Consider the following 20,467-nt stretch of genomic DNA (forward strand, 5'->3'; position numbering starts at 1 on the left):
TTATTTAGAAAAAATCTGGGTTATTTATTAAGAAATGTTATGGGTATTTCTTGATATTTTTTTGCTTTATCTAAAGGAATAAAGGTCAGTAAATAATTTTTTAAAATCTTTTATAAAATCCCTGAACTATTAAAATCAATTTCTTTATGTATTTAAGTAGATTAAAAAAGCATCAAGACGAACATGACGTTAATAATCAGAACACAACATATGAACAGGAAAGTTGCTCTGCAATAAAGAAAATTTGTGCACAATATTAAAACTTAAATTTAAGCATAAATCTAAAAAGTTAGTGAGGTTTATGTTTAAAACAAATAAAAAAAGCTTTCTGATAATATTTATTTAGACATTTTCTGATTTATTTATTAAGAAATTGATCTTTTGCTTTATCTAATTGACATAATTGGGAATATTCTTTTAATTGGTCAGTAAATGTTCAATGTTATGTTCAAAAACTTTTAAAATCAAAATTTTATTTTCAATAAATAAGTTTACTTTAAATAAGTAAGTAATTAACATTATTTATGATCAAAAACAAGAAAAAGCTTTTTGCTTTTAAAAATATATATTTTTAACTGGAAAATAAGAGACAAATCTATTTTTTTTGGCAGTAAATATATTTAAATTATTTCTATATTACCAAAACAATATTTTAAATATTTCACTACATCTTAAAATATCAGAACCTATTTTTTTCACTTAATAAGATAAATAGATTTCGATTTTCTGATAATAATTATTTAGACATTTTCTGATTTTTTTATTAAGAGATTGATTTTTTTTTTTCTTTATCTAATTGACATAATTGGGAATATTCTTTTAATTGGTCAGTAAATCCTTTTATAGATTTGATTTGTCCCCGTTTCTTCAGTGTAACTTTTCATATTGTTAGTCTTTTGGAAAATCCCTAAATTATTAAAAATCCATTTCATAGTGTATTAAAATGCAATAAAAAATGTAATTAAAACAAGACAAACATGACATTTATCATCAGAACAAATGTGCTCTGCAATAATGGTGTTTCATGTAAAATATTAAAACTTGCTTCCAAAACTTTTGTAACTTTAGATGTTTGTCTATTTATGTTGAAAAAGTATGTTATTTATGTGGTAAGTAATTAACATTATTTATGCTAAAAACAAGAAAAGCTTTTTTGCTTTTAAAAATCTATTTTTTTAACTGAAAAATAAGTGAAAAATCTATTTATTTATTTTTTTTGCCAGAAAAATATATATAAAAATTAATTTTTTATTTATTAATTTAATAAAAAAATAATTTTCACTTTACAAGACAAATAGATTTGGATTTTAAAGTGGCATTAGGCTCACCATGATCATAGGGTCCTGCAGCCACAGGCGGATCAGGGTGGCCAGTGTGTAGTACAGGACCAAGAGCATGATGGGATTGACAAAATGGTGCCATTGCAGATTATGGTTGACAGCGAGCTTCCAGGTAGAGGAGCAGTCGGTTCGCACGATGGAGGAGATACCAAACACACTGTGGAGAAACACATTCAACTGTTAGTGTTTTCATTACGGGATGATCACATGACCACGGCCCACTGTAAGGGAAAAACAGGAAGTGATGTCAATAGAAAAGGCTGTCAACACTCTCATTCAACAGTCACGCAGATCTTTCATCAACTACAATTAGTCCACAGTCTTTTCCAACCACACACACACACACACACACATACAGGGCTGCTTCCACAGAAAATGAGAGAGATATATTACTATTTATGAATCCCAGGGAAATCGGTAAAACAGGCGGATAACTAAGAGTGTGTGTGAGTTTAATGAGTTTATCTGACCACAATGCACTTCTAACTTCAGTTTGAGTCGTCTTAATTAACCTCGCCATCACGACCGCAATGCGAACCTTAAAAGCTGCGTTTAACATTGAATTGATTTGAAATCACTCAGAGAAACACATCAGTAACACACTTTCTTCACACTCGACCATTAGAGCAAATAATATGTTAAACAAGGCTATACATAGAGCTAATGGCTTCACTGATGCTGGGCGTCAAGGACGCGAGAGATCCGTCGGCACCTGCAGATCATAAACGCTTCATAACCCGGAGCTTTACGCTGAACACGCACGGGAATATCCGGTGAAGGACAGCTAGCGCTAAAATAAACAGCAGAGGTGTGTTTGTTGCAGGATTTTAAGGCGTCGCAGGCATGCAGAGCCGGCTCTATCGCATCTGAAGTTCAGGGAGAAATCACACTATTATTACGCTTGTATTCAATTTTCACTGATAAAGCAAATATTTTGAATTTTTTCATACATTTTTTGCATTGCGATTATATATATATATATATATATATATATATATATATAATTCAAATTATTAAGTACATTTATTCTACTGCCTTTATTTTTATTACAGTAAAAACATTGAGGGTTTTTTTCTATTACAATAATGAGAAAATGCGGGGATTAGGATTATTTTGCATTATGAAAAATAATAATAATACATTATTCAAATTATTATGTTTTTTTTAATAAAGAGGATGATTTTTTTTTACAATAAAAAAAAATCAAGGTTTTTAAAGTAATTAATATTTATTTTTTCATTCATTCATACACTCTAAAAAATGCTGGGTTGTTTCAACCCAAATTTGCGTCAAATATGGACAAACCCATATGTTGGGTTAAAAATGCAATTAAAAAATGTACAGTTGAAATTGGGTTCAAATTTGAAATTACAATTTTAACCCAACATTTCGGTTTGTCCATATTTGACCCAGATTTGGGTTAAAACAACCCATCATTGTTTAGAGTGTACACACAATTTCATTTAATTTAATTTCAGTTGGTTTTACATACAGTAGCAGACTTTTCTTCACAGAAAAATGTTTAAATGTGCTGATTTCAGAATTATCATTAATTGTTTTTTACAATACTTTTTAAAAGTTTGGAGTCAGTAAGAAAAAATAAATGATTTATTTTATTCAGCAATGATGTATCAAATTGGCAGTAAAGACATTTATAATGTTAGAAATATTATGATTTTTACGTGTTCAGTGAACAAACTATATCCAAAATGGCAGGAATAAGTAAGCGATTTTCATTTTTAATTCAATTTTAACACATCATTAAATGCCCAAAAAAGTGTCCAGTCTAATTAAAAATATACTATATTACCCAGTATTTGTATGTGCTATGGATTGTCATGCTTATCAGACTAGTCCAGGGCATTGTAAGTATAGCAACGTCTACGCTACAATAATTAACACAAAAATATGGAATTAATGCATAATTTAACATTATAAAAATGTCTTGTAAATTGCATCATAAAAATGCTGGATCTATTTCAGGAGGGTTATCAACTGATCACAGAAATGATTGTAAAAGAACAAACGAGTGATTCCTTTGGCATACACACACACAACATTCAGCTGATATGCGTTTATGAAGCTACACTCTAAACAATGCTGGGTTGTTTCAACCCAAATGCTGGGTTAAAAATGTCATTTAAAATTTTAACCCAACTTTCAACTGTACATTTTTAACCCAACATTTGTGTTTTTTTTCACATTTGACCCAAATGTTGGGTTGAAACAACCCAGCATTTTTTAGCGTGCACATTTATTTGACTCTACAGTTCGTCTGCAGGTCTTTTGTGGACTGGCCTTTGTCAGAACATGCGATAACAGACGGGATACGGGATCTCTCATCTGTCTATCAAAGCCCACACACAGGATAAGGCTGTTTCGCTGCAGGCCATGATCAGTTTTTAAACACTCATTCATTATTTACAGTATGCTGCAGGTACAGATTAATATGCATATATGACACATTATATGGCATTACTGGCATTCAAAGTCCACTGATTTATAAATAATTAAAGAGGACCTTTTGTGCTTTGTTACATGTTCATCTATTGTTTGAAATGTTGCCGTTTTAAAAAGCATTCGCATTAAAATGATCAGCGAAGATACAGTGGGAGTTCTTCAGTGATTATAAAACGCCTCCACTGTAGTCTTGAGTTTCTTACGGGAACGAACACGCCTCAATATTCCTCATTTAAATAATTAATAAGCAGAATAAAGGGGCGGGGCATGGTTGAGTTAGTTATAGTGTGTTGAAACTCGTGTTTATGGGAAGAGGCGTGACATTTACGATTGACCAATCACAACACACTCCAGCCGACCAATCAGAGCGCAGTGTGCTTTTCAGAAGGAGGGGCTTCATTGAGACAGGAACTAAACAGAGCGTTACTGACAGACTGGGAAGAGATGAGCTGCAACAATGGAGAATATAGGGAATATTCAAGCATGAAAAACTATTCTAGTAGAGCGCAAAAATCAAATCTAGACTTCTGAGTTTTATGCAGTGGCCATTTCTCCAAAGACAAATCTGGATGAACAAACAACTGACAGTGCAAAATATGTTTTTATCATTGCATGATACATACTGTACCCGTCTGACATACTAGATATTATATTAGTACAGAACATTATGCAGTACGCCTCTGACCTGACGTAGCTGTCGTTGGGCCTGATGGCCTCCTGGAGGAACTGGAACTGGTTGGAATAAAGAACGATGAGATGACCAGCGCTGAAGATGGCCATGAGGACACACAGACAGCTGAAGAGGAGCTTGTCGAAGGTCTTGCAGAGCGACCACCACGTGCACAGACCCAAGAACACGAAGAAGTAGACGGCTGACGTCAGGGAGGGCAGCATGATACCTGGAGACCAGAACACGGACCGGTTTAGACTGACTGTTGGCTTATGGGAGATTAGAGATGATAATAAAGATGATAATTTGCTGATAATTTACTCACCCCCATGTCATCCAAGATGTCCATGTCTTTCTTTCTTCGGTCGAAAAGAAATAAAGGTTTTTGATGAAAAGATTCCAGGATTTTCTCCATATAATGGACTTCAATGGGGTCCAAACGGTTCAAGGTCCAAGCGAGAGTTTCAGTGCAGCTTCAAAGGGGCTTTAAACGACACCAGACGATGAATAAGGGTCTTATCTAGCGACACGATCGGTCAAAATTAACAAATCTTTTTTGAGTCATTTTGTTCGTTGAATGAACCAAATGACTTGAAAAAAAGATTCGTTCATTTTGACGAACAATTTCAAACAGGAGAGACACGAGGCGAGCGATTGTGCTTATAAAACTTAAAGATGTTTATTTATTTTTGAAATGAGCGATCGTTTCGTTAAATAAGACCCTTATTCATCGTCTGGTGTCGTTTAAAGACATTTGAAGCTGCACTGAAACTCTCATTTGGACCATGAACCGTTTGGACCCCATTGAAGTCCATTATATTGTTTTCATCAAAAACCTTAATTTCTTTTCGACTGAAGAAAGAAAGACATGGACATCTTGGATGACATGGGGGTGAGTAAATTATCAGCAAAAGTTTTTTTTTTTTAAAGTGAACTACTCCTTTAGGATTATTATTATCAATAATAATCTTAAAGGAGTAGGCAAACTCAATGAAAATCGAAATCGGCCTGGAAAATTGTAACCGGTGCATCTCTAATTTCTGAAAGATCATGAGACACTTAAGATTGTATGAGTAATGATGCTGAAGATTCAGGTTTGAACTTCTGAAAGGTTCAAATATCGCCTGTCCACACCTGTTAATCCCAGGAGAATGGTGACCACCACTTGTCCAGCGGTTGTGATGAGGTTACCGATGATCTCTTTGAGTTTATTTGCCAGTCCTGCCACTCTGCGCAGAATCTTCATCTTTGTGCTCTCCTGCACCTCTTCCTCCTCCTCCTCTTCCTCATCCAAACATTCTTCATCACGCTCCTCTTCCTCTGCCTCATCCTCTGCATCAAAGTCCTCATCAAACACCATTTCGTCATCTTCATCATCATAATCGTCGTCATTTTCCACCTTTTCGTCAATCTCCTCCAGTGTCTGATCAGAGAAACAAGAATCATGCATATACTGTATAAATTACAAACACATATGACCTACAACATCTATCAAAATCTGCATTATACAAGCCAAGCAATCAGTGTGAACTTAATTGAGAAATGTATGAGTGAATATTGTTCGCACCACCAGATGCCTTTTTTCCGAAGCCAAATCTGGGATGAACGAACAAATTGACAGTGCAAAAATAATTTTTTAAATGTTTATCATATACAGTCTGACATGCTAGATATAATATTAGTACTAAACGGTATGGAGTAAGTGGCATAGTAGTCCATTTGGAGAACATTTGTCTGTTTAAGTGCTGATGAATCTGGTTTAGATTAACTGATCTCACACACAGATTCACAAATAAACAATAAGGCCCATTTAGCTTTACTGGCTCCATATGTATGGCCTTCAGCACAGGAAACTTCTTCCTGCTCACAGTAGCACATACTGCTGAACACCCGTAAACGTTTAGCTACAGCATGAAGCAATTCTTTAAACCTCCACTCTTAAGTTTCTTACTTCATTTATGTCTCCTATTGATGAATGGAAGGATAAGTGGTGGGATGATGGATGAATGATGGATGGTTGGATGGATGGATAAATGAATAAGTGGATGGATGATGGATGGATGGATGGATGGATGGGTGGATAGATGGATGGATGAATGGATAGATGGATGGATGAATGGATAGGTGGATAGGTGGATGGATGGATGGATGGATGGATGGATGGATAGGTGGATAGATGGATGGATAGGTGGATAGATGGATGGATGAATGGATAGGTGGATAGGTGGATGGATGGATGGATGGATGGATGGATGGATGGATAGGTGGATAGATGGATGGATAGGTGGATAGATGGATGGATGAATGGATAGGTGGATAGATGGATGGATGAATGGCTAGGTAGATAGATGGATGGATGAATGGCTAGGTGGATAGATGGATGGATGAATGGATAGATGGATGGATAGGTGGATGGATGAATGGATAGGTGGATAGGTGGATGGATGAATGGATAGGTGGATAGGTGGATGGATGAATGGATAGGTGGATAGGTGGATGGATGGATGGATGGATAGGTGGATAGATGGATGGATAGGTGGATAGATGGATGGATGAATGGATAGGTGGATAGGTGGATGGATGGATGGATGGATAGGTGGATAGATGGATGGATAGGTGGATAGATGGATGGATGAATGGATAGGTGGATAGATGGATGGATAGGTAGATAGATGGATGGATGAATGGCTAGGTGGATAGATGGATGGATGAATGGATAGGTGGATGGATGAATGGATAGATGGATGGATGAATGGATAGGTGGATAGGTGGATGGATGAATGGATAGGTGGATAGGTGGATGGATGAATGGATAGGTGGATAGGTGGATGGATGAATGGATAGGTGGATGGATGAATGGATGAATGAATGGATGGATTAATGGATAGGTGGACTGATGGATGATCGATGGATGGATGGATGAATAGATAGGTGGATGAAGGGAGGGATGGAGAGAGGGGATAAGCAGAAGGATGTTGAATGCCTCAGAGCCACTATAAAAAGTTTGGGAACCACTGATCTAGAATCTACTTACGATCTGCTTTACAAGTCTATTCTAACAACTTGCCTTTCCTCGTCCCATCACATAAACATGTTGCTCTCATAAAACAGTGAGTTTTGTAAGATTTTCTCTGGGAAAACAAAAATTTGGAAAGCTTTTACTGGGGAGGGATTAAAAAGAAAATGTGATTATGGGATTTCACACAGTAAAGTTCTTTAACAAGACTTCTGCTGCCGGCTGGCACGGCATGCAAACTTTAATTCATCCAATCATAATCATGTAAGGGATCATGTACAGTCACTGTTGCAAATAAAAAAAATATATATGACTGCATTATATGACTGTCTGTCAATCATATAATGGAGGTCTATGGTCACCACCTCAAAGAGCATGCACAGAGAAGTCCAAATTAAACATGATTTAATGACTTGTAAATGTAAGTACACATTGATGGCCTAAGACACGAAACGAGCGGTTTGTGTGAGAAAACGAACAGTATTTATAGCGTTTTTACCTCTTGAAACCACAGCCACATCCAAGTGATCTGAAGGTGAGGGCGCTTCGGTCTGCACAAGTGCTGGAAGTGATGTCTCGCGTGTGTATGTCACTCATTGTTTACACAGTGATTTCAGAAGTGTTCCCTTCACTGTGAAAATCTAAACATATTTAGATATACAGGAAATAGTAATGGAAGATGATTTCGATATAATAACAGACAACGTTGATTTTTTTACGCAACCGTGCAAGAGATCACTTCCGGCGCTTTCCGACGCTTGCGCAGACCGAAGCGCCCGCGGCCTCAGATCACTTGGACGTGGCTTCAAGAGGTAAAAACTATATAAATACTGTTCGTTTTCTCACACAAACCGCTCGTTTCGTGTCTTAGGCCATCAATGTGTACTTACATTTGCGAGTCATTAAATCATGTTTAATTTTGAGGTGGTGACCATAGACCTCCATTATATGACTGACAGACAAGAACGGTTTGACCTAAAAATATCAAAACTGAAACTAATGCGGAAACACAGACACCTACATCTTGGATGCCCTCGAGGTAAGATAAAACATACCAAACATTAATTTCAAAGCGAACTATCCCTTTAACAATACAGTATTATTAAGTAACTCAGCAGATAGAGTTGAGTTAAATAAAACAGACCAATTATTATTAGTATTATTATTAATATATAATATACATGATATTTGTTTAAATAAAAATCATGTGTGTATAAACGCAGGCCTATCCATCAGTGCTGGAAAGGAAAGTAAGATCCATGATCATTGTGTTTGAAATGCGTCAGACTGCAGCCCAGTAAACCCATCAGCAGATGTGACAGCTAAACTGGTGTCTGGAGAGCACATGTTCTCTGTGTGTGTAGAAGTCCTCATGCGGTAACTCTGACGCACCTTCTCCTCAGGCTCGAAGTCGTGGTTGTCCTGGGCCATGTCCTCACTCGGACGCGTGCGAACCAGTTTCCGGCACAGCAGCCACACGGACAGGCTCGCCATGAACATCCCGATATCTGGGAGGAAAACTCGGATACCATTGCCTGCATCAGCACCGATAACACTACACACACACACACACAGAGAGAGAGAGAGAACAGATTAACACACAGTACAGTCACATAGCCTTCGGTTACACTTTATTTGAAGGTGTCATTGTTACAGTGTAATTATATCTTTAAATACTGAGTAATGTTAATTAACTACATGTATTACTATACGGTTAGGGTATGATTAGGATTTGGTTGCATGTAATTATGCACAATTTACTGTGGTGGACACTGTAAAGCCTTCTTTTAATGTATATTTATCATTATGCAACATGCATCTTTTTTTAACGAATGCTCCCACATTCACACGAATCTGTTACAGGTAATCGTGACTATAGCGAACAAACCACCGTCACCAGAATTCCCATTAAACCACACGCCATCTGCGAGAGGCGGAAAACATTTGTGAGAATGCCGTTTTTCCAAACATTTTCCAGTTTGAGCTTCTTACACATCTGTTGTGTGCTAGAATCCGCCGTTTATATGCTTCCCCACCCAGTTCAATAAAATCTGCCTTGCACCATATTAAAAGAGTATAAATATTTCTCATAAAACACATACTGGGTTCTTCTGAAACTCACACAACAGTGAAATTAAGTCTTTCTCTAAGTGTCGATTCAGTCTGAACAGGTTTCAAATCAGTTTCACCGTCATTTAGACAATGAATCATTATTCGTGCCATTATTAAGCCCTAAAGGGGAACATATGGTGAATACAATAACCTCAGATGTATGGAATGATTGATGTGCTTATACAATATAGAGCCTTCCAGTTAAAAAAGAACACTAAAACATTTATTATACATGCATCTACAAATACAACAGATGCATGACTAGACATCACAAGATGTGTTTGATACAGCCGGTTTGAGTAAAAAGCCTATTTAAAGTATTCGCACCAACCTTACCAGTGTATCAATTAAAAAACAAAAGTCATTGGGATTCAAACATTCAATTTACAAAAAATCAAAAGCCTAGATTTAATTTTAGCACTTTATTTAGTCTAAAGTCAATTTTTTTTTCATTCCAGACTCAAATTAAACTTGTGATAAATTACTTAATGAGCTGTTTGTTTCTGCCTAAATTAACACCATGATTTGTATTATCTTAGAGCTGTATATTTTTGACAGATGTCACATTTGACACACACACACACACACACACACACACACACACAAAACGCATTATGAATAATCATTATGTGAACCTTTAAAGGAGTAGTTCACTTTTAAAAAAACTTTTGCTGATAATTTACTCACCCCCATGTCATCCAAGATGTCCATGTCTTTCTTTCTTCAGTCGAAAAGAAATTAAGGTTTTTGATGAAAACATTCCAGGATTTTTTTTCCATATAATGGACTTCAATGGGGTCCAAAAAGTTCAAGGTCCAGTAAAAACTGCGAACTGTTCAAAGGGCTTTAAGCGACACCAGACGATGAATAAGGGTCTTATCTAGCGAAACGATCAGTAATTTCAAAAATAAATACAAAATTTTACATTTTATAAGCACAAATGCTCGCCTTGCTGTTCTGTGATGCACGTTCGTGACTCTCCTGTTCAAACTCATTCATCAAAATGAACGAATCTTTTTCCGAGTCAATTAGTTTGTTTCGTTCGTTGAATGAACCAAATTACTCGGAAAAAGATTTGTTCATTTTGATGAACGAGTTCGATCAAGTCAGAAACGTGGGTCACAGAACAGAGCAAGGCGAGCATTTGAGCTTATAAAACTTAAACTTTGTTATTTATTTATTAAATTAGCGATCGTTTCACTTCTTAAGACCCTTATTCATTGCCTGGAATCATTTAAAGCCCTTTCAACAGTTTGCAGTTTGCACTGAAACTGTCTTTTGGACCTTGATCCATTTGGTTCCCATTGAAGTCCATTATATGAAGAAAATCCTGGAATATTTTCATCAAAAACCTTAATTTCTTTTCGACTGAAGAAAGAATGACATGGACATCTTGGATGACATGGGGGTGAGTAAATTATCAGCAAAAGACCCGGAACATAATACAAGGATTAAGAAATCTCTGCCTCTTTCACCAAAATTGTTGCTTGTAACAATAAATTTCAGATCCCAAACATCCACTTCACAACTTATTCCTGCATCAACTCCATGCATTGCGCTCATGTGATTGACATCAGCGGGCCGTTATGCCACAGATAAATGCCTTCGCTACACTAACAGGTCACTTAGGAGTATAAACAGTTTACAGCTGAACTTCCGGCCACTTATGAAGAATTGAGCCATCCGACCAGCGCTGCTTGGAAAAAGGTGCAGGTCGAGATTCCCGCACTCAGAAAACCACACTTAATAGAATCACAGTCAAGCCAGATCACACAAACATCAGACCAGATCACACAAACATCAGACCAGATCACACAAACATCAGACCAGATCACACAAACATCAGACCAGATCACACAAACATCAGACCAGATCACACAAACATCAGACCAGATCACACAAACATCAGACCAGATCACACAAACATCAGACCAGAGCACACGAACATCAGACCAGATCACACAAACATCAGACCAGATCACACAAACATCAGACCAGATCACACAAACATCAGACCAGATCACACAAACATCAGACCAGATCACACAAACATCAGACCAGAGCACACAAACATCAGACCAGATCACACAAACATCAGACCAGATCACACAAACATCAGACCAGATCACACAAACATCAGACCAGATCACACAAACATCAGACCAGAGCACACAAACATCAGACCAGATCACCAGATCACACAAACATCAGACCAGATCACACAAACATCAGACCAGATCACACAAACATCAGACCAGATCACACAAACATCAGACCAGATCACACAAACATCAGGCCAGATCACACAAACATCAGACCAGATCACACAAACATCAGACCAGATCACACAAACATCAGACCAGAGCACACAAACATCAGACCAGAGCACACAAACATCAGACCAGAGCACACAAACATCAGGCCAGATCACACAAACATCAGACCAGAGCACACAAACATCAGGCCAGAGCACACAAACATCAGGCCAGATCACACAAACATCAGACCAGATCACACAAACATCAGACCAGATCACACAAACATCAGACCAGAGCACACAAACATCAGACCAGAGCACACAAACATCAGACCAGATCACACAAACATCAGACCAGAGCACACAAACATCAGGCCAGAGCACACAAACATCAGGCCAGAGCACACAAACATCAGGCCAGAGCACACAAACATCAGGCCAGATCACACAAACATCAGACCAGATCAAACAAACATCAGACCAGAGCACACAAACATCAGGCCAGATCACACAAACATCAGACCAGAGCACACAAACATCAGGCCAGAGCACACAAACATCAGACCAGAGTACACAAACATCAGACCAGATCACACAAACATCAGACCAGATCACACAAACATCAGACCAGAGCACACAAACATCAGACCAGAGCACACAAACATCAGACCAGATCACACAAACATCAGACCAGATCACACAAACATCAGACCAGAGCACACAAACATCAGACCAGAGCACACAAACATCAGACCAGATCACCAGATCACACAAACATCAGACCAGATCACACAAACATCAGACCAGAGCACACAAACATCAGACCAGATCACACAAACATCAGGCCAGATCACACAAACATCAGACCAGATCACACAAACATCAGACCAGATCACACAAACATCAGACCAGAGCACACAAACATCAGACCAGAGCACACAAACATCAGACCAGAGCACACAAACATCAGGCCAGATCACACAAACATCAGACCAGAGCACACAAACATCAGACCAGAGCACACAAACATCAGACCAGATCACACAAACATCAGACCAGATCACACAAACATCAGACCAGAGCACACAAACATCAGGCCAGAGCACACAAACATCAGGCCAGAGCACACAAACATCAGGCCAGAGCACACAAACATCAGGCCAGATCACACAAACATCAGACCAGATCACACAAACATCAGACCAGAGCACACAAACATCAGGCCAGATCACACAAACATCAGACCAGAGCACACAAACATCAGGCCAGAGCACACAAACATCAGACCAGATCACACAAACATCAGACCAGAGTACACAAACATCAGACCAGATCACACAAACATCAGACCAGATCACACAAACATCAGACCAGAGCACACAAACATCAGACCAGAGCACACAAACATCAGACCAGATCACACAAACATCAGACCAGATCACACAAACATCAGACCAGAGCACACAAACATCAGACCAGATCACCAGATCACACAAACATCAGACCAGAGCACACAAACATCAGACCAGATCACACAAACATCAGGCCAGATCACACAAACATCAGACCAGATCACACAAACATCAGACCAGATCACACAAACATCAGACCAGATCACACAAACATCAGACCAGAGCACACAAACATCAGACCAGATCACACAAACATCAGACCAGATCACACAAACATCAGACCAGATCACACAAACATCAGACCAGAGCACACAAACATCAGGCCAGATCACACAAACATCAGACCAGAGCACACAAACATCAGACCAGATCACACAAACATCAGACCAGAGCACACAAACATCAGGCCAGATCACACAAACATCAGACCAGAGCACACAAACATCAGGCCAGAGCACACAAACATCAGGCCAGAGCACACAAACATCAGGCCAGATCACACAAACATCAGACCAGATCACACAAACATCAGACCAGATCACACAAACATCAGACCAGATCACACAAACATCAGACCAGATCACACAAACATCAGACCAGAGCACACAAACATCAGACCAGAGCACACAAACATCAGGCCAGAGCACACAAACATCAGGCCAGATCACACAAACATCAGGCCAGATCACACAAACATCAGACCAGATCACACAAACATCAGACCAGATCACACAAACATCAGACCAGATCACACAAACATCAGACCAGATCACACAAACATCAGACCAGATCACACAAACATCAGACCAGAGCACACAAACATCAGACCAGAGCACACAAACATCAGACCAGAGCACACAAACATCAGACCAGAGCACACAAACATCAGACCAGAGCACACAAACATCAGGCCAGATCACACAAACATCAGACCAGAGCACACAAACATCAGGCCAGATCACACAAACATCAGACCAGATCACACAAACATCAGACCAGAGCACACAAACATCAGACCAGATCACACAAACATCAGACCAGAGCACACAAACATCAGACCAGATCACACAAACATCAGACCAGATCACACAAACATCAGACCAGAGCACACAAACATCAGACCAGATCACACAAACATCAGACCAGATCACACAAACATCAGACCAGATCACACAAACATCAGACCAGAGCACACAAACATCAGACCAGATCACACAAACATCAGACCAGATCACACAAACATCAGACCAGATCACACAAACATCAGACCAGAGCACACAAACATCAGACCAGAGCACACAAACATCAGACCAGAGCACACAAACATCAGGCCAGATCACACAAACATCAGGCCAGATCACACAAACATCAGACCAGATCACACAAACATCAGACCAGAGCACACAAACATCAGACCAGATCACACAAACATCAGACCAGAGCACACAAACATCAGACCAGATCACACAAACATCAGACCAGAGCACACAAACATCAGGCCAGATCACACAAACATCAGACCAGATCACACAAACATCAGACCAGAGCACACAAACATCAGACCAGATCACACAAACATCAGACCAGATCACACAAACATCAGACCAGAGCACACAAACATCAGACCAGATAACACACACATCAGACCAGAGCACACAAACATCAGACCAGATCACACAAACATCAGACCAGATCACACAAACATCAGACCAGATCACACAAACATCAGACCAGATCACACAAACATCAGACCAGAGCACACAAACATCAGACCAGATAACACACACATCAGACCAGAGCACACAAACATCAGACCAGATCACACAAACATCAGACCAGAGCACACAAACATCAGACCAGAGCACACAAACATCAGACCAGACTCAGAGCACACAAACATCAGACCAGATCACACAAACATCAGACCAGAGCACACAAACATCAGACCAGATCACACAAACATCAGACCAGAGCACACAAACATCAGGCCAGATCACACAAACATCAGACCAGAGCACACAAACATCAGACCAGATCACACAAACATCAGACCAGATCACACAAACATCAGACCAGATCACACAAACATCAGACCAGATCACACAAACATCAGACCAGAGCACACAAACATCAGGCCAGATCACACAAACATCAGACCAGAGCACACAAACATCAGACCAGATCACACAAACATCAGACCAGATCACACAAACATCAGACCAGATCACACAAACATCAGACCAGAGCACACAAACATCAGACCAGAGCACACAAACATCAGGCCAGATCACACAAACATCAGACCAGAGCACACAAACATCAGACCAGAGCACACAAACATCAGACCAGAGCACACAAACATCAGGCCAGATCACACAAACATCAGACCAGATCACACAAACATCAGGCCAGATCACACAAACATCAGACCAGAGCACACAAACATCAGACCAGATCACACAAACATCAGACCAGATCACACAAACATCAGACCAGATCACACAAACATCAGACCAGATCACACAAACATCAGACCAGAGCACACAAACATCAGACCAGAGCACACAAACATCAGACCAGAGCACACAAACATCAGGCCAGATCACACAAACATCAGACCAGATCACACAAACATCAGGCCAGATCACACAAACATCAGACCAGAGCACACAAACATCAGACCAGATCACACAAACATCAGACCAGATCACACAAACATCAGACCAGATCACACAAACATCAGACCAGATCACACAAACATCAGACCAGAGCACACAAACATCAGACCAGAGCACACAAACATCAGACCAGATCACACAAACATCAGACCAGATCACACAAACATCAGACCAGAGCACACAAACATCAGACCAGAGCACACAAACATCAGACCAGATCACACAAACATCAGACCAGAGCACACAAACATCAGACCAGAGCACACAAACATCAGACCAGATCACACAAACATCAGACCAGAGCACACAAACATCAGACCAGATAACACACACATCAGACCAGATAACACACACATCAGAGTACTAGGCTTTGAGGAATCGGGCTGTCAACAGTGGGTTCGGGTTTAATTGTGTTTAGCGTTCCTCATGGAAGCGGCTGGTGGACGGCAGACATCTGGCCGCAGTGTAAGTGGAGAGTAATGTTATCTGTCTCTGTTTGCTGAAGTACTTAAAAACACTTAAAAACTTATCCCTGTAGAGTGTGCAACCTTATTACACGCTTTTAAGGGAATTTGCAAACAAGTGATAACAAGTGATATCCTTACCGTAAATCATGCCAGAAAACCAGTTGCTTTAGGCTGAACCTCTCAAAATGTTCATGTTTAAATGGGTCATTTTTTATTGTTAGCATTTTGATTCACATTACTGGTAAAAAGTTTGAAGAAATGTGCATTTATGCTCACCAAGGCTTCATTTATTCGATTAAAAATACAGTAAAAACAGTGAAATATTTTTACAATTTAAAATAACTGTTTTCTATGTAAATATATTGTAAAGTGTAATTTATTCCTGTGATCAAAGCTGACTTTTCAGCGTCTTCAGTGTCACATGATCCCTCAGAAATTACTCTAATATGACGATTTGTTATCAATGTTTGAAACAGTTATGCTGATTTCTTTTTTTATATAACCTATGTTACTTTATTCAGGATTCAAAGAACAGCATTTATTCACTTTTATTATTTCACGGCACAATTTAAATCTCACTTTTTCTCAATTTAATGCATCCTTGCTGAATAAACGTATTCATTTCTTTAAAACAAAAACAAAATTTTGAATGGTAGTGTAGAATATTTGTTAAAAAAGATTTCAATTTTGAATACATGAATCTTAAAAAACACTATTACCGGAAATAAAAACATAAAAAGCGCAGCACAACTGTTTACAACATTAATCATAACATAAATCATCTTATTAGAGTAATATCTGAAGGATCACTGTGACACTGAAGACTAGAGTAATGATGCTGAAAATTCAGCTTTGATCACAGGAATAAATTACATTTTAAAATATACTCAAATAGAAAACCATTATTTTAAATCTTAATAATATTTCACAATATTACTGTTTTTCTGTATTTTTGATCAAATAAATGCAGCTTATTCTTAATCTTATTTCTGAAAGCTTAATCTTATTTCAAATACATTTTTAAAAAATCCAAACGACCCCAAACTTTTAAACAGCAATGTTTTAAAATTAAAGTATTATAATTTACCATCAATTCCCTCAGTGTGAGAAATGAATCAGAAGGAAGTATGAACCAGGCACTTGTTAAAAGTTAATATACCGTAAAGCACTATATTTTGATTAATATGATAAGTAACATAAAGAGTTAATGTGACAATGTAGCATTTGACTGTTTATAATGTGCAACATTGCATTGATTTTACATATCATGTAAAATACATATAAAATATATATATATACTACATATACATATACTATATGTATACATATACATATGCTATACATATACTGTATACATATACTATATAAAATATATATATATAATACATACACATGTACATACATATACTGTACATATGATTCCTAACATAACCAATGACACAAAATGACTGTACCATCCACAATATCTTCTCTTTTCCCCTCAAAGCATTCAATAAAAACTGAATCGATAATCTGGGATGTTTTTGTAGTGCTTGTTGTAGGGTTAGTGTCTGCTATAAAAAAGTAGTTGTAAAAGACAGGCCAAAAGGTTCCTCTTCACGCAGTAAAAACATTTTCAATTAAAAACCTTTCAGCAATGTGAGAGTTTGATAAACAGGCATGAAATGAAAATGTTTCTCAGGCAATTTATAGGCTGGCAATTAAAACAAGCGCTTGGACTCACCTCTCAAAACCAATCTGTCGTATTGACTTCTCCCACACCGAACCTGGGAAATAGAAAAGATAAAGCTTTACTAGCCATTGTATAGAGTTTTCCAGCACACTGACTTTGAAAGCACAGAGAGATTCAGCGATAACCACCAGCGGCGAGGGCTGTCATTAAACAACGACAAGAGCCACGGTGAATTTCCTTATCAAGCGACAGGGTCACTGAAGGTCATCTCTGCACTACTTTGAGGAAGAGGGAGTTAATGAGGCTATGATGATTAATGTGACCACACCTAGACACTGTATTGAAGGAGAAATGCTTTCAACTTCAACTTATTTAGCTGATTTCCAAGTCAAGTAAAAAATAAAAACAAAAATATATAAATAAATAAATACATAAACTGATTCCAGTATAGTCCTATTGATATAATTAATGAATTTTTTTAAACATATCAACCATTTCTTTATTCAACCAAAATAATAATAATAAATAACTAAAAAATTATTCTAGAAAAATTTATAAAATAATTTAATCAATTGATAACATTAATAATTAATAAACATAAATACATCAAAATGCATTGTATTAATTTTTTCCATTTGACTATATTGTTATATTTATTTAACAATACATCAACCATTTTTTATTCAACCAACATAATAATAATAAATAACTACAAAATAATTCTAGAAAAATTAATAAAATAATTTAGAAACATTTAATAATATTAATATAATATTAATAATTAATAAACATAAATACATAAAAAAATATTGTATTAATTTTATCCACATGACTATATTGGTATATTTATTTAACAATACATCAACCATTTTTTATTCAACCAAAATAATAATAATAAATAACTACAAAATAATTCTAGAAAAAAATATTTTTAAACAATTAATAATATTATTTTAATATTAATAATTAATAAACATAAATACATACATAAATTCTTGTATTAATTTTATATCAACCAAAATAATAATAATAAATAATTACAAAATAATTAATAAAATATTTTTATTATTAATAAAAAATAATAAAATAATGTTTAAACAATTTATAATATTACTATAATATTAATAATTAATAAACACATATTAGCACCTAAAATGTACATATTAGGACCTACAGTAAAATGGACATGTTAGCTCCTGAAATGTACATATTAACACTTAAAAATGTACATATTAGCACCTAAAATGTACATATTAGCACCTGAAATGTACATATTAGCACCTAAGATTTACATATTAACACCTAAAATGTACATATTAGCACCTGAAATGTACATACCTAAAAGGGACAAAAGTTTACCTTTTGAAAAGGTACAGCCCCAGTGACAGCTTTTGTACCTTTTTTTCTGAGAGTGTAGTAGAGCCTATTGCTTATTGTGTATTTGATTTGATTTTAAAAGGGACAGTGCACATCAGCTGACATAAGCCCTTGTGTCTGACAACCGTAAAGTCAACTCAACTTGGACGTGTCAGTATTATTTACAGTAATCACAAATCAATACGTCCGACTGTGTTTCTTAGCAGATTAGGAGAGTCATTAGGTATTGAACAGCCTTAGAGACTGAAGTACTGTTACAGACAGGACTCAATATCACACTCACACCAATATAACGCCGACAACAAACCTACTGGGAAGAACGCGAATGTTATGAGGATCTATTTTCAGGAAGGAAAGGGAAAAACAAAACATCCCCAATTTCTACAAGACAAATGGATGTCATTAAGGAGGATCGAAACCTTTCAAACGTCACGCTCAACATTCATTTGAAACACCATTATTACTGTGACTAATGATAATCACGTGTTATCATGTTAAAGAGACATAAATGTGACACTGTATATGAGTTTTTCTATATTATGATGGACACCCAGACATACTGTATTAAGTTGTCAGGACAGAACTAAAAAGAAAGTGTCTAAATAAAACAAAATGTCTACTCATCAACTCTGAAAAGGGTTATAAACGAAAGGTGAAGCGCTTTGTTCAATTCCCAGAACCAGTAAATAGTCTTCAGTCTCAGCGGGACGTGAGTAATGTCTTCATAGTTCAGACGGGAACAATTGGAGGGTAAAGACAAATCTAAGTGGCACATTTCCCATAATCCTCTCTCACCGTTATTTAAAGTCAAGCTTGCGGCGAGATAGATGAAACGTATCTTCATGATTTGACACACTCACAACTTTTCTCGTACATTGCATTAAACTGGGCCTGTGAAACCCTATTCATGCGGGATACACAGTGTAAATTATTCACAATTTGGTATTTCTTTCAAAGTTCAATTTTTTTTCCATACAAAATTTCCAAAGCATCACTAAAACAGATC

At 37.2% G+C, this 20,467-nt stretch overlaps 1 protein-coding gene across 2 annotated transcripts in view; it reads right to left on the bottom strand.

The window, feature by feature from the left end:
- Positions 1 to 20,467, bottom strand: part of piezo2b (piezo-type mechanosensitive ion channel component 2b) — a 116,122-nt gene that overhangs the window by 77,535 nt on the left and 18,120 nt on the right. For both annotated transcript variants that reach the window (XM_089131546.1, XM_089131545.1), the window contains exons 4-8: positions 18,136 to 18,178; positions 8,879 to 9,041; positions 5,605 to 5,893; positions 4,486 to 4,699; positions 1,329 to 1,497 (exon numbers count right to left, since the gene is read on the bottom strand). In XM_089131546.1, the coding sequence (XP_088987672.1) occupies positions 1,329 to 1,497; positions 4,486 to 4,699; positions 5,605 to 5,893; positions 8,879 to 9,041; positions 18,136 to 18,178 (878 nt within the window). The remainder of the gene's footprint in view (positions 1 to 1,328; positions 1,498 to 4,485; positions 4,700 to 5,604; positions 5,894 to 8,878; positions 9,042 to 18,135; positions 18,179 to 20,467) is intronic.

This window comes from Pimephales promelas, chromosome 5 (genome assembly GCF_988280905.1).
Source record: "Pimephales promelas chromosome 5, fPimPro1.hap1.1, whole genome shotgun sequence".
Taxonomy (NCBI): Eukaryota; Metazoa; Chordata; class Actinopteri; order Cypriniformes; family Leuciscidae; genus Pimephales; species Pimephales promelas.